This window comes from Thamnophis elegans, chromosome 1 (assembly GCF_009769535.1).
Source record: "Thamnophis elegans isolate rThaEle1 chromosome 1, rThaEle1.pri, whole genome shotgun sequence".
In the NCBI taxonomy this organism is placed as follows: domain Eukaryota; kingdom Metazoa; phylum Chordata; class Lepidosauria; order Squamata; family Colubridae; genus Thamnophis; species Thamnophis elegans.
In genome coordinates this window covers 27311449-27328231 of record NC_045541.1, presented here as the reverse complement: position 1 = coordinate 27328231, position 16783 = coordinate 27311449, and the positions used below count along the sequence as shown (strand labels likewise).

Genomic DNA, 16783 nt, shown 5'->3' with positions numbered 1-16783 from the left:
GTGTAGTTTACCTGGAAGTATTAACACCAAGGCTCATTTGCACATGTAGTAAAGCAAATATTATGTGGGGGTGGAGTTCAATTTCAACAAATAGCAGTTAGAAGATCTTTATATGAGTTGAACTCTTCAAAGAACTTAACTCTATTTTTAAATATAAAACCTACCCAGTAATTTACTGAACGTATAGTCATTCCATGGTATAGTATAGGACTGCATCCAATTGGATAAGAATATCTGCCGCTCGCTGAAAATTTAGGACTCTTGCTCTCCAAGTGCCTGCCCCTTACATATGATCAAAAGGATCTTTCACCCCTTTTGAACAGATGTGGATAGCATACAAAGAGGTTCCAGGAGGAAGGGGCAAATTGTTGTTTATACTTTTAATTTCTGCGTCTCTCTCTCGCTGCCTCTCTGCCTCTCTGTCTCTCTCTCTTTGTGTCTTTGTGTATGTGTTTGTACCTGCATTCTGAAATCAATATCTAATATGTTTTGAAAGGCAGTGATCATTAATTATTTAGGACCCAGATTGTTGGGGGTAACAGGCTGACTCTGTAAACCGCTTAGAGAGGGCTGTCAAAAGCACTGTGAAGAGGTATATAAGTCTAAGGGCGATTGCTATTTCTGATATGAATTACTGAATTAAAAGAAAAAGAAAATGCATGTCCAGAAGGGCATTCTTTAGAGAGGATATTTCTACTTGAGAAAATTTATGTGGTTGCAATGTGCAACAAGGGATATAACATACTTTGAGAAAAAAGTTTTAAGAAAGAAATGTCTGCATGTATTAAAATACACATGGGCAGCATATGATCATTAATATATTGAAATAATGATTATACTACCTATGCTTTGTCGTAATTAACTATTTTTATTTACTCAAATATGTTTCTCTCCTATTGGCATTGTTTTCAGTGGAGTTAATCTTTATTTTTAGACTCTGAATCTAATCATTTAAATCAGTGGGGAAAAAATTCTCATAAGGCACTACATCTGAATTATACTTGTTTCTAAAACTGTAAATCTATTTCCCAGAAGATGCATAACCACTAATCCCATGTCATGTTGTCACTAAGAAGATTACATTATGGTGCATAAATATCAGGTATTGCCACCTTTTCCTCTTGGCTGGAGCAGGGCTTTCTAACCCTTTTCGTAAAGTTCACTTCATTAATAATACGGAAATGGATTTGTTTATACTTACGACAACCAGCTTCATCAGAATGATCATTGCAGTCAAAAAACACCATCGCACCGGTAATAGTTCCGAATACACTGGTTTCCACTTGCACACTTAAACTCAGTAGAAGTACAGTTGTAGACTACAGTAAAACAGAAAAGAACCATGAGAATTTAAGCAAGTTGATATTAGTCATACTAAAGAGTGAGAACACAATAGGAAACAGTACAAAGAACTCTCGCTCTCTTTCTTTCTTGTATCCAAAGGAAGAAGTTACATAGTTGGATCACTGCATCTGAAGTTCAAGAGCTTCTAAAGAGCTCTCACACAAAGTGAGGAATTCTGAGGGTAATTTCATTACAGTGTCAAAGCAATCTAACTGTACAATGTATACATTTTCTCTTTGGAGCATCTAATGATCCCAAAATATTTTCATTAGACTGGAGACTGGAGGGAAATGAACTATACCAGTGTTGACAAACCTTTTTGGCACCAAGTGCCGAAACGGGAACGTGTGCACGCGTCGGAAACCGGAAGAGCAGCTGCGGAAGTACGCACCAGAAAGATGATCTTCCAGTTTGTGGCGTGTGCATGCATACCGGTCACCTGGTCTTCCAGTTTCTGGCGTGCATGTGTGCACAAAGAGCAGCTGGGTGGTGCACATGTGCGTGGCACAAACTAGGAGAAAAAACACCCAGCACACGCTCCCATGCGTGAAACCAGCTGGCCGGCACGCCAGAACCCAGAAGAGCAACGGACAATGGCTCACGTGCCTGGAGAAATGGCACTTCCAGCACACATGCCATAGGTTCACCATCATGGGCCTCTACCTTTATCCAGTTTCAGATATATTGGAAAAATTAGGAAAATTCTGAGCATTGCATTTCAATCTTTTTGACTTCAAAGAGGACACAATAGATTTTTTGATTTGGGAGAGTAAAGGAATGCAGCAACAATAAAAGCCATGGTTTATTGTCTTATTCCAGCCTCAGGGGAAGATATGGAGAAGTCCCAGTATCTGAACAACTATCTGTTCTTATAGTACTCAGTTTTATCTGCTAAGTTCTTATAAGTTTATTGTTTACAGTGATTATGTTGAATCAGCATAACTTTAAAAAAATAGAAAGCAACTGATCTGATACTTAACTGCAATCATGTTCATCTGCTCCATCCACACAATCTTGATCTCCATCACAAACATAAGATGCGTCAATGCACCTGTGATCAGGACACTGAAACTGACCGAATTCACATGCATCTGTGAAGGCTATAAATACAATTTTTTAAAAATAGGTCCAATTTAATACAATATCTTTCATGCATGCACTCACCACTACCCACAAACATATACACAAATAATCACTTTTTTCCCAAATGTTCTAGAGTAAAATGAGAAAAACTGTGCCCTCCCCTTGTTTAAGACCTACAGCTCCTAAAAGCCCTGGCCATAGCCTGTATCGCTAAGAATTCTGAGACTTACAATACTAACACATCCACATGGCTACAACTTATGGAGTCCACCTCTTTCTTATACTTACTGCAGTTCTTTTCATCTGACCCGTCGCCACAATCATTATCAGTATCACAAAGCCAGAGTTTGGGAATGCATTTGCTGTTATCACAAGTGAACAGGTTTGTGGGACATGATGTTGGGCCCTGTGTAGGGCAATGAAGTTCATCACTATTATCTAGGCAGTCATTATGCTTATCACATCGCCACCGAGCGGGAATGCACTGGCCATTTCTACAGGTGAAGGCTGATGTAGCACAAGAATTATCTGAACAAAATAAAATAAAACAAATTGAGAGTTTTCTACAATACGCTATGACTTCCACACAGGCTAAGAACTACCAATGATTGTTTTCCACAGTTATTATTGAAAGAAAAGAAAAGAATCCATTGAATCTCCTTGGATTATATGAAGACCACTTCATAAGATGATTGCAAATGTTTATGTAGAGATTATAAATATCTATGAGTCATGGTGTTGCCCAAAATTACCAGGATTATCTATGTGTGCATCACTTTGTAAATGACAACTTTTGTGATGAAAGACATCCGTGACATGCAAAGGCATTCAACATATGTATTAAAGTATATAAAATTGGTGTTATTATTATTATTACATACTGGTAACATTATGAGAAAAAATCTGGAATTTATAAAATTTGCTGAACATGTAATAGCCAGGTGTCTGTTCTGGAAGAAACATGAATGTCTGAAATATTTCAAACATTATGCCCTTAAAGCTTGTGGATTAATATATAGAATTACTTGAAGAAATGCAAAATAGAAATGTTTGATATAAGTCACATCAACATTCAATAAAAAACAGTAGTTTTAAAATGTGAATTAATTTCTGGTGATAAACTCAAGTCCCAAAGTTTCTCATCATGTTCAAGTTTAGAGGTTTAGAGGTTTAGAGGTTTATTGGGATTTATATGCCGCCCTTTTCCCTGAGGGGACTCAGGGCGGCTTACAACCACAGGGGAGGGGAAGTGCAAGGTCAAAACAAACAATTAGTGAACAAAAGAAAAATGATAAAACACAACTTTCATTCAGCAATCAAACACTCGGGCGGGTGATTGGAAACCTATTCCCAGGCCTGCTGGGAGAGCCAGATCTTGAGGGCTGCGCGAAGGTCTGGATCGTGGTGAGGGTGCGGATCTCCATGGGGAGCTCGTTCCATAGGGTCGGGGCAGCAGCAGAGAAGGCTCTCCTCCGTGTGGTCGCCAGTCGGCATTGACCGGCTGATGGAATTCGGAGGAGGCCTAGTCTGTGCGATCTAATTGGTCGGTTTAGGGAGGTAATCGGCAGAAGGCGGTCTCTCAAGTACCCAGATCCACTACCATGGAGTGCTTTAAAGGTGGTCATTAGTATCCTGAAGCGCACCCGGAGACCAACAGGTAGCCAGTGCAGCTCGCGGAGGACAGGTGTAACGTGGGCGAACCGAGGTGCGCCCACTATCACTCGCGCGGCTGCATTTTGGACTAGCTGTAGTCGCCGGATGCACTTCAGGGGCAGCCCCATGTAGAGCCCATTGCAGTATTCCAGTCTGGAGATCACAAGGGCTCGAGTGACTGTTGTGAGGGCCCCCCCGATCTAGGTAGGGCCGCAACTGGCGGACCAGGCGAACCTGGGCAAATGCCCCCCTGGTCACAGCTGACAGCTGGTGGTCAAAAGTCAGCTGTGGATCCAGGAGGACTCCTAAGTTGCGGACCCTATCTGAGGGGTATAAAATTTGACCCCCCAGCCTAAGCGTTGGTGTATTAGCCAAATTATTGGGGGGGAAACACAACAGCCACTCGGTTTTATCCGGGTTGAGCACCAGTTTGTTAGCACTCATCCAGTCCTTAACGGCCTCCGTTCTTCTCATTGTTCTTACTTTTCAGAACTTTTTCTCTGAAACCTTCTTAAAGCTGTTTTTTTTTGTAATTCTAAGAGCAAACATTATCAAAAGCTGTATTAATAGTACTGTTACATCTTACTCAAGCATATTAAACTGAAAAGTTTAATCTTAAAAACAATTTACAAGTATTTCTGCATGTCCCTAGTTCTCTATACTTAATTTAAGTTTTATGTAACCAAAATACTTATTTTCAAAGGAAGATTAAAACCAGGAAGAACATTAGACTGTAAACCAGTTCTGATATAATGTAACTTTTTGAATCCACATTAGTAGTGGAATGTTTTATACAATATATTGCCCCAGTCTTGGGCTGACCAGATGTGTTGGATTGCAGCTTCCATAATTTCTTATTGTATGACTAAATGCCATGTAGCAGGAAATAATGTGAGCTGAAGCCCAGCCCTCAAGAAGACAAAAGAGACAAGCCTCTTAGAGACAAAGTATTTAAATGGCATCTATAGCAATAGCACTTAGATTTATTCACCGCTTCACAGTGCTTTTACAGCCCTCTCTAAGCGGTTTACAGAGTCAGCCTGGATCTATTGGCCCAATGGACTCTCCATTGACTATCCCAACAAACGGGTATATTTTGCGGATGCTTATCTTGACTACATTGATTTTTGCGATTATAATGGAAACAACAGGAGGTAGGTGGTGGCAAGTGACCTGGTATGAAAAAAAAATCAAATTTAAAAAATGGGGAAATGGATGGCCAGATTGTGCAAATACTTACTACCTGATAGCAATAGCCCTTAGACTTATATATTAGAGCCAAGGTGGCGCAGTGGTTAAATGCAGCACTGCAGGCTACTGCTAGATCAGCAGGTCAGCGGTTCAAATCTCACCGGCTCAGGGTTGACTCAGCCTTCCATCCTTCCGAGGTGGGTAAAATGAGGACCCAGATTGTTGGGGGCAATATGCTGACTCTCTGTAAACCGCTTAGAGAGGCCTGAAAGGCCTATGAAGCGGTATATAAGTCTACTGCTATTGCTACTGCTTCACAGTGCTTTACAGCCCTTTCTAAGTGGTTTTACAGAGTCAGCCTATTGCCCCCAGCAATCTGAATCCCCATTTTACCAACCTCGGAAGGATGGAAGGCTGAGACAACCTTGAGCCTAGTGAGATTCGAACTGCCAAATTGCAGGCAGCCAGCAGTCAGCAGAAATAGCTTGCAGTACTGCACTCTAACCACTGCGCCACCACAACTCAATATATCACTACTCAGGAATCAGATCTGTCACAATTTTCATCTTTGCACTCTTATAATTCTTATTATTCTCAACATCGCTATGTCAGAAGGTGGGTGTTTGATAAACTATTGTGTTCATCATTTGTTTATATACTCAACAACATCAATGGTTTTCAGACATGGATACCCATCACATTTTTTGAACAATATCATTTTTGGATCTGTAACCAACACTTACTTAAGGATCCACAGTTTGTTCATCAGTGTTGTCATGACAGTCATCCACACCATCACACTGATAGAACCTGGGCACGCATCGGCCGTTGCCACAAGAAAAAGAGTAAGAACCACATTGCAAAGTGGGAGGCTCGTTGGATGGATCTTCCACACAGGTGATCTGATTGGAGCTTAGCTTCATTCCATAAGGGCAGCCACAACCCTCTGAAAATTGGGGACTGGGAAACAGAAATGGCTGCAGTCCCCATTAGGATTGTTGCTCTATTGCAGTAGTTGGAGCCTTCAAAAATATCATGAAAAACAAATATCCAAATGTGAAAGATCAGGATTACAATTTATTTGTTGTGGATTTGTTATAGATTGTTATGGATTATTTTTTCAGCTGCATCACACACACGCACACGCACACGCACACACAAATACATACTTATATTCATTTATTACTTACTCACTGGAGAAGTAAGCAGTGTATGGGGGGAAATGAAAGTATAACACAACCAAATTAAAGGCCTTTGAGCTTCATTGATTTCAAAGAGAGGTTGACATACATTATTAAGGAGGCCATGCTAAACACGCTTCTGTAATATTATGTACTTTAATTGGAGAGAAAGCTTCACTACACATACTCAGACTTTCTATTGGACGATTACATTATTTTACTCTCTGCCATTTAAATTACTGGTCGTCTGTTTAAAAAAATTAAAGCAGAAATTCATTATTCGGCTTTTTGTGGAATCAATAATTTATTTATGCTTAAAGATGTGAATGTAGTGGCTAAAATGAAATCAAAATCAGCTTTTATGCTTCTAGATTCTAGAAGATTATAAGATCCTAGATGCAAGAAAAAGTAATTCTATTGGCACTTCAGAATTCATATCATTTCTCCAATGATTTAAAAAAACAAGAAGTGGCATGCTGTTTCAGTCCTCTAGATTAGCCTTTGGTTCTATTTTGAACAGTAACATCTGTACTAAATTGGATAGAATCAACATTGAATAAGGGTGGTTTTTTTTTGCTTTATTAATAGCTCTATCGGTGTGCAATAAAATAATACTTACACACAAGATTAAAATGTAGCAAGATTGACTGTCTCAGAATTAAGAACACATAACTCCTGACTTGTCTAAAAACCTTAGCTGAACTGAACTTAATTTTGCAAACAGTTAAACTTAATATGCAATCATGTTATCAAAAAAGATACAGGTAGTCCTCAATTTACAACAATTTACAACAGTTCCGTTTTGTGGACCGTTGAAAATTACATTGGCACTGAAAAAAAGTGACATATGACTGTTTTTTACAGTACGATCTGTGCAGCACCCCCAAAATTCAGACGCTGGCACCTGTTCACATTTATGACCATTGCTTTGTCCCCAGGTCATGTGATCACTTTTTGTGACCTTCTGACAAGCAAAGTTAATAGGGAAGCCAGATTCACTTAACAACTTGGTTACTAACTTATCAACTGCAGTGATTCACTTAACAACTGTGGCAAGAAAGATCATAAAATGGGGCAAAGCTCACTTAACCAATGTCTCACTTAACAACATAAATGTTGGGCTCAATTGGTTGTAAGTCGAGGACTACCTGCACATTTATACATACAGATATATACACATGCATACATACATACATACATACATACAAACATACATACATACATACATACATACAATTATTTTGTGTGACAAATAAGCCTACCTATTTGAGACTGAGCATTGTATGCTTTCACATGCATTATGTTATTGATTCCTCTCCTGATGACAAGCATTTCTCCTCCATCAGACTTTCGAACTCGAACTATTCCACCAAGCCTCCAATCTGTAAAGTATGCATAACCTGCAACCCCAACAAAACAAACATTATTATTATTCTGCTTGAAGGACAAAAGTACCCATTTGTTTAAGGAAGGAAAATTAGGAATAACCAACTTCTGTATGGCCAGGGTCATATTCCTTTAGACTGGTTTTATTTTTCAGGCACATGGACTGCAGTGGAAAAGTAGGAATATTATATCACCCTAGAAGTGGGATTTTTTTTTACTCAATGTTATCCTATTTTGGCATCTGAGAAGAGGGTTAGACTCTAGTTGCTTCCCGTTAGTTTCACAAGGAAATGAAACTTGAAAATACTCTTTACTAGAGATGCAAAAGAAATCTGGTGATCTTTTTTCAGTGAAAGGACATGATGCATCAAACAATGGCCCAAAACAGACACATAATTTATGAACTTTCCTAACATCTGTCCCAAACTGCCTGTTTTCAAGGAAATTGCATTTTAAAGAATATACATTTAAGGTTATTAATCACAATAATTGTTACTATTAAAAAATAAAATAAAATATATTCAGTTAAATGTTAACTAATATGGGGAAAATGTTACGATATACGATATATTACATAAAGAAGGGAGAATGATAATAAACTTCATTGCATGGAAGATGGAATTTTTGGTACTAATATTATGGATGTTCAGCTAAAATAGGATATGAGGATTTGATGTTAATAGAGGATTTTACAAACAAGTAAATGAGATGTCAGCATGTGGTTATGGACTAAACCTTTGGCATAGTTAAGGATGAAGGATGTTTAAATAACTGTAGTCAACTAAAAGTGGAGGTATAATGATGTCAATATGGTAAACATTTGAGTTAAGATATTTGAATTAATATGAATTATGATATGAATTAATTATAATATGAATTAATGGAAGAGATGCACCAAAACATGTTGTAACCAGCTGATATACTTTTTTATATATATACCTGTGTTACCTATTTTTTTTTCTTTTTTTCTTTTTTTTTTGTTCTTTTTGTCTTTTTTGTTTTTTGTTTTTTGTTTTTCTTCGATTTTTTCTTTCCCCACTGGTGTGGGCATGTATTGTTTAAGAAACAAAAATTATTATTACCATTATCTTTTTTAAAAAAAAAAAAAAATTATAGTCAAATGAAAATGGATATATGATGATGGTGGCATGTATGAATATTTGAGTTAAAATGCTCGAGCTAACATGAACTATGTTTCTTGACTGTGGAAGAGATGCGCAAAAGTCTATTTGTAACCAACTGATACACTTTCTATAGCATGTAAAGAAGGATGTTGTATTTGTTTTAAATTAAAAATTAAAAAACTTTAATAAAATAAAAAAAAGAACCTGTCCGTCTATTTGCCTGTCTGTCTACCTACTTATCTACCTAAGGATTGCTTACATCAGTGGGCAATTATGTACATTAACATGTGTAGAAAAAACATAAACTACAGAAGGTTATATGTAAACAAATTTCATATATAGACTTTCTATAACTAGCGAAAACATGGATATAATAAATACTCTGTTTCCCTGAAATAAGACCTCCCGGATAATAAGCCAATCGGGCTTTTGAGCGCATGCACTAAAATAAGCCTTCCCCTGAAATTAGCCATGCTCAAAAATATTGCAACACAGCAGCAGCCATGAGGTGACCATATTGGCCGCCTCCTGCACCTCAAAAAAAAAAAAAAAAAAGACCTCCCTGAAAACAAGGTCAAGTGCTTATTTCAGGGGTCAAAAGAAAATAAGACCCTGTCTTATTTTGGGGAAACATGGTATTTGCATGCATATCTTCCAGATCAAATCAACTGCTCCTTGTATGGATATTAATGAACCCGAACTTTATAGTATTGCAATGTATAGTCTCATGAAAACTGTTGCACAGTGAAAAAAATGATAATTGGAAAGTGTCCGAGTTTTCCTATTTTTCATGTCATACTCACCTCCAAAGATCGTGAGACCAAATGGATGTGTCATCTGACTAATGCGCTCAAGTGTCCTTCTATTTAACCCCTCAAAAGTACTGTGCTCAATTTATCAAAGAAGGCATCCACCCAATAAAGCCTTAAGGAACTGGAAGAAAAGATAATATTTATTGAAATGACATTGACACCTCTCACCAAATTGTTTAGGATTAATGCACCAAATTCATTCCCAGCCAATCTTTGTTAATCTTAAAGAAAGCTAAAAAAAAAAGTCAGAAACAAGGTTGCATTAAATGTTCTTCATAAATCATTGTTTCTATTCTCCAAAAGCTTGCTCTCTTGTAGCCAAATTAGCTGGTTTGGAGGAGTCTGGGATTTTTTGTTTTGTTTGTTTAAAGCAGGAGTGAAATGCTACCGGTTTAGACCAGTTTGCTCAAACCGATAGTAAAAAAAATGCTACCAGTTCGGATGAACCGGTATTTCTGACGATCAGCTGTAACGTGTGATTTATATCCTGCTTTCTAGGTAATCTAAATCACGTGGTACAGCGATCCCCCCCCCTTGATGTTCTACTAACTTTTGCAGGCACGCCCGGTAGCAGGCTCCGCCCACCTACCCAGATGTCATCATGTCAATTTTTGATATTCTGTGCATGCGTGGAAGGTCCTGCGCATGCACTGAATGGCGCGTGCACTCACATTTGTGAAACCAGTAGCAAAGGTAAGTTGATTTCACCCCTAGTTTAAAGGATTTTTTCCCCCTAAAACATTCACCCAGACAGGGAGCAGATTAACATGATTCCTGCAGGGCCAAGAAAATTGGAATAGACAATGATGCCCCAAGGCTATGTTTTTTTGGATCAACAACATGCTTTTTCAATCAGCAAAAGTTTGATTTAAAATGTCCCCCTTTTTAAAAAAAAATGGGATAAATTAAAGTATAACCTTATTCTGCGGTATTGGATTTTGGAAGTTTTTCCCTGCTCATTTTAAGTTTTTCAATTCTACACAAAATAATTGGCTGCCTTCAAAACAGAACTATAACAATCTAGTTGCATTTGCTATTTGTAGTGTCAAGGTATTGAACATCTCCTCAAAAAAGCTTGTTTGATTATTATTTTTCCGAACCTCCAATCAATAGCTAAGCCATTAGCCATCCCAGTGTCGTGTTTACAATTGGTGAGGCATGGATCCATCACTCCAGGCTCTCATGATCTTAGCAGGGCGGAACCAATCTGTCCAAAATATGTATCTGAAAGTGAAAGGGAAGTGCATTAGAGTTGCAGATAATATTGCAAATTGGCATCCTTCCTGCAAAATAAATAAATAAATAAACTTTTTCGATGTAGATGCCCAATTTATCCCTAAAATAAAACCTATCCTCTAGCACTTTTTCTATTTTAGCTTTGCTTGCACAGCTTTTTACATTCAGATTTTTGATAGGACACAGTTTAGACCACGGTGTCAAACTCGTGGTGTCATGTTACCATCACATGACATTTTCCCCATTTACAGAGCTGGGGTGGGTGTGGCTTGCGTGTGACACATCCTGCCTACGGGCCACCAGTGTGACACCCCTGGTTTAGACACTTAACAAATATTTTAAATTGACTTGTATGTTTATATTTAAGTTCCCACGCAAGAGATTATTTTGTTCTTACATCCATGGTTATCATTATTAAAATGTAACTGAAATGTTACTTAATAAGTAATCACAATCTTACTGATAATCATGAACCATATTTGTTAGGAATATAATCTAATGGTTGGGTTGGCAATACGTATATAAATCATGTAACAATGCTATACCTGTTTCTTTAAATCATACTGCAAAATGTGATTGATTGCTGTTTTTCTCAATAGGCCATAAGAGGGAGCCAGAATGACTGTTAGCTCTCTGTTTGTTAGATGCTGGGCTGATCTGATCTGAGGTGTTTGGAAGCTGGCTGTTAGAAAGTTCCATAAGCTATTGTAAGTTTTGCAACTGCTAGCAAACTTTGAGTACTGAACTGATTATATGATACTGGACTATGTTATTTGGATTATCCATTAACTGAAAGACATTGATGACTGACTATCTTAACCGTGTATGACTTGGACTGTTTGATGGACTCTGATACCTCTATTTCCACGAAAGTAAAAGCCTATTTAAACTGCAGTGTCTCTGTATGCTGGTTTGTGTGTTCTCCAAACACAACTCTCACAACGCTTCTCTGCACGTACTCGCTCTCCAATGGGGAGCTTGCATAACAATATTCATGAATGGATATATTTTAAAAAGTCCTGAAACATCTCTTCAGAGTTATTTCTAATATTTTGCTTTTAAAAAAATTTCAACGTTTATTGCTGCAAGTGGAAGTGTCTCCCACCCCGCCCGCCCCCCCCCCCCTCCATTAATTAACAAGAGTAAACAGTCTTCAGTTGACCGATTTACATTCCCTTCTGAGAAAGAGGAGCAGAAAAGAAGAAAGAAAAAGAAAATCCCTTTCAATTAAAAAATATCTGTCTTCTAACCCAGAAATGTGAAAATATCTACAGACCCCTCAAATCCTGGACATAAATCATTTCAACTCCTATCCTCAAAATAATGCTGTAGGGCACGCATTCCAGAACAATGAGACACAAGGACAGTTTTTTCCGTAATGCAATCACTCTGCTAAACAAATAATTCACTAAACACTTTCAAACTATTTACTAAGTCTGCATTACTATTACTATTAATCTTCTCATAGTTCCTATCACCCATCTCCTCCCACTTATGACTGCATGACTGTAACTTTGTTGCTTGTATCCTTACAATTTATATTATTGTTTCCTAGTATGATTTGATTGGTTATTTGTACCCTATGACTATCATTAAGTGTTGTACCTTATGATTCTTGACAAATATATCTTGTTTTTTATGTACACTGAGAGCACTTGAACCAAAGATAACTTCTTTTTGTGTCCAAATCACACTTGGCCAATAAAGAATTCTATTCTATTCAGAATGAGAGAAAATTTACCCAAGTAACTAATATTAGGAGACAGTAAGTCTCACATTAGGTCTGCCTGTCCAACCAATGAGAATAAAACTGCAGAGATTATTGCTTTCTGAAATCACTCTCAGAACTGTGCCTAAGAGCTTAGGTAAGTGAAATGCACACTCATATTCTTCCTCTGTAGGAACTATTCATGCTGATAACAAGGCAACGATAACAGCACCTCTTCTGAAGCAATAAGCTATTTTGCAGGCCGGGAAGAAAACCACAGAACAAACATGTCTTGGTTTTAAAGATAAAGCTGCTGAATGGCCCCTTTGTGCTAATTTTGTACCACTTAGTGTTTTGCGCTGGATTATGGAATTGGTGCCAGAAGAACAGGGGATGAGGGATAGGGAGGAGCACAAACAGAAGGAGGTTTTTAAGAAGGGAAAAGAGAGGCCCTTGGGCTTGAATGTTAAAGAAAGATCCAGAAAACACAGATAGGTTTTCAAGAAAACACCGTTCTGACCTAAGCTTCCCAAAATCATTGAAGCAGACTGACAAAACCCCTTTTTATTAAGCTAATGTGAATTCCTCTCATTCACATCCAGCAAGTCCGGCAAACAGTCTTTAAACCACAGACCTTATCAGGCTTGGAGAGCTTCCAGGATGATATCTTCAAAATGCAACTGCTGTACAAGAAAATACTTGGCAAAGAGACCCTGAGAGTCGCGAACAAATCTTCACGCTAATTAAGCAAACTGTCTCCTGCAATCCCCACTCCCCTTTCGCTCCTCTTTATTCCCATTCACCGTTCACTTGTGCCTTTATTCCTGAGTCGGACCTTGTTCCTTAATCGTTCCCTTCTCCTGGCAGCTCTGTGCAGCAAACATTGGGAACAGGCTCCAGCTGTTCTTCTGCCACACTGATTTCTGACTCTGAAGGCAGCTGATAACTGTTGGTTGACCCTGGCCCCATCTCTGCCTCCAACACACAGCACTCATCAGAGCCTTCCCGACTCCAGGACTGGCCCATGTTCCTCCCCAACCTCCTCACTATCTGAGTCTGCCAACAGCTCCGCTGGCCACTGGCGTGTCACAACAAACACATTGCAACAAGCATTCTAAAATATCATCTGACACGTCCTGCTGGAAAATGAGCCATGAGAACCCTCAAAAGTCCTAATGCACCATCTATGCACCACCTAAAGGTTTCATTAAAACCACTGGCTGTGATTCTCGTAGCCTCCTTTATGTTGCTTCCAAAGTCCATGCATGAACATAACAGAAAGGAGTATTACTAAACCAATGGGAAATAGTCACATTTACTGTACTTTAATTCAATATGAAATCAAATACAGCTTTTGTCCAGACCAACTCTGTTTTTGCTTTTTCTTGGCCCCATGACAAGAGGCATTTTTCTGTCCTAAACGAATGCAGAGGGAAAAAATAATTTGTTTGAATATTCATTATTTTTTTCAACAGCCTACATTTTTTCAAAAAAAAATCTAACACATTAAGTAGAAACATTCCTCAGGCAGTGAGGTTTTGAATGGCAAATTTCAGATAGACATTATAGCACCTTCATTCAGAAGAGATAATATAACAGGAAGACTGTATTGTGCTGTATGTTTTGAATACTATGCTTGATTTTGAGACTTACCCAATAACTGGATGAACTACGATTGATCGAGGATTATTCAAATTTTGAAGAATAGCTCGTCTTGATTTATCAGCCAGCCTCATAACGCTAATACTCCGATACCGAGAGTCTGTCCAATAGATATTCTTTGAGATCCAGTCAAAAGCCAAATCTTCAACTCCCTCCACTCTGTTGGCTGCAAGGATTTCTCTACCTGATAATTAGGAAATAGCAATGTATCAAAACTGGAAGGAGTGGCTTCCCCGCTTTCATTTTTAAGGTTAAATTAATATGATAAAATATAAGCGTTGTATCTCAATGAAACTGCTTTCTCTACAGCAAAGCTTAGGATGAGGAAATGATATCTACATGTATTAAATCCCAGAGAATTGCAACCAGCAGATTAAACAGATTGGAGAGATTAATAAGAGTTCCCTAAGGCAGAATCCAATTATAAACAGCAGGCCTATCAAGACACACTTTTCAAAATTGCCTTGATAAATCACAGAATTCCTCCTTCCCCTTTTTCCCAATCTGTTCAACACTGACCCAACTCACTGGCTTAACTTATGGTTTACAGACTAGAACAGTCTGTGGAACGCTGCAGTGGTGGGATTCAAAATTTTTTACTACCGGTTCTGTGGGAATGGCTTGGTGGGTGTGGCAGGGGAAGGATACTGTAAATCTCCATTCCCTCCCCACTCCAGGGGAAGGTTACAGCAAAATCTCCATTCCCTCCTGATCAGCTGGGACTCGGGAAGCAGAGAATAGATGGGGGCGGGGCAGTCAGAGTGGTATTTACTGAATCTCCGAACTACTCAAAATTTCCACTACTGGTTCTCCAGAACTGGTCAGAACCTGCTGAAAACCACCTCTGGAATGCTGGAACTTTTCCATTTTTCTTCCATGCCTAGTATGTAGCCATTGATCCAGTGGTTTTAGAAAATAAAATAATTCCAGAATGGGATGGATTTCCTGGTGTATTTATTTATTAATTAGATGTTTATGCTGCATTTCTTACTTTATAAATAACTGAAGGTGGCCAACATACATAATACTTTTTATTTTATATCTCCTATGGTCCAACCCTATAACGTTATTCCTTCATGGAACTTTGCACACACTGATTCACAGAATATGCCAGTCGCACACGTTCTGCTTAATTCTGGTTTAGCATAATGTATAGAATCAGCCACTACAAATTGTAAATCCTGGCTAACATCTTAGTGACGTGTGTGGACCTCAATAAGTCCATAAGACAAGACATGACATAGTATGATGTGCAAACATAATCAGTTCTGCAAAACCCTTATTAAACAAGATCAGCCAAACCATGGATTTAATAGAGAAATGGACTTTCAAACCGTTGTGAGATATAATGACATCATTATTAACTCTGTTTCTGTTCAAGGGAAGGAAATATTACCTGTCCGCTCAATTTTTTGTTTATATATTATATCTTTAGTGGTGTCTGAATAAAATATAGTGTCTTCTTGGGCCCAGAAGTCAATTCCCACAAAATAAGAAGAACTTCCTGATACAGGAATTATTACATCTTCCTGAGTGGAAAGATTGAATGGAATTCCACGCACAGAGAACTGGGAGGAGAAGAGCAGAAATTGCTGCACAGCTGTGAAAAAAATAAAAATTAAATTAAAATCTTTATTATAAAATCTTTATAAGATCACAACAACCTTAAAATAGTTTTTTTAACCGTCTTAAAAAATGTAAATTACAGGAAAATTATAAAAATACAAAAAGCAACTCTTAGTGTAAAAGCACCATGTTGGAAGAGAAAATCATTTAAAAATGAAAGAAGAGGGCAATAATAACTAAGTACATAGAGAAGACTGAAGACAGGTAATGCAGCAAATTATTTCAGTATCTGGTCACTGATACTTGTGTGTTTACCAGGTTCTTTGGCCCCAAGATCAAATTCAAATCCTACGAGGCAAGAGTGGCCGAGGATTTATATTAGAGGTGGAAGCGATGAGTTAATAGGAATTTCACTAACTGAATTGATTCTCATTTAGAACAAAATTATATTAGTATGGAGAGCTTTAAGGTTTTGCTTTGTTTTTTAAAAAAATCCTAGTCTTTCTGGATTCAACAAGGAGCAGTCCTTTTTCCTGATAATGGTGAAACTTGCAAAATGCTTGTTTATATAGTAGAACCTCAGGTCACGAACGCTTCTGACCATGACGAAATCAGGTGCCGACCAAAAAAATCTGCTAAATGTTTCCCACTAGTTGCAAACACATCCTTGGGTGGTGATCAAACAAATGCCACAGCGATTTCCCCTGCTGCGGCGATTTCCTCTTCTGCACCATTTTTTTAATGTGCATGCACAGTCAGTCTTGCTTCAGGTCATGACCAAATCAGGTTGTGACCGAAGTTCTGGAAGGGTTTAGGGTTGTGACCGAAGGTTTCATT

The 16783-nt window shown here is 38.2% G+C and overlaps 1 protein-coding gene across 1 annotated transcript in view; it reads right to left on the bottom strand.

The window, feature by feature from the left end:
* Positions 1-16783, bottom strand: part of LRP2 (LDL receptor related protein 2) — a 161947-nt gene that overhangs the window by 92341 nt on the left and 52823 nt on the right. The window contains 16 exon segments of the mRNA XM_032224888.1: positions 1202-1238; positions 1240-1319; positions 2325-2444; positions 2716-2955; positions 6015-6032; positions 6035-6214; positions 6217-6270; positions 6273-6293; positions 7715-7852; positions 9766-9855; positions 9858-9895; positions 10875-10899; positions 10902-10937; positions 10940-10998; positions 14372-14564; positions 15777-15980. Of these exon segments, the coding sequence (XP_032080779.1) occupies positions 1202-1238; positions 1240-1319; positions 2325-2444; positions 2716-2955; positions 6015-6032; positions 6035-6214; positions 6217-6270; positions 6273-6293; positions 7715-7852; positions 9766-9855; positions 9858-9895; positions 10875-10899; positions 10902-10937; positions 10940-10998; positions 14372-14564; positions 15777-15980 (1533 nt within the window).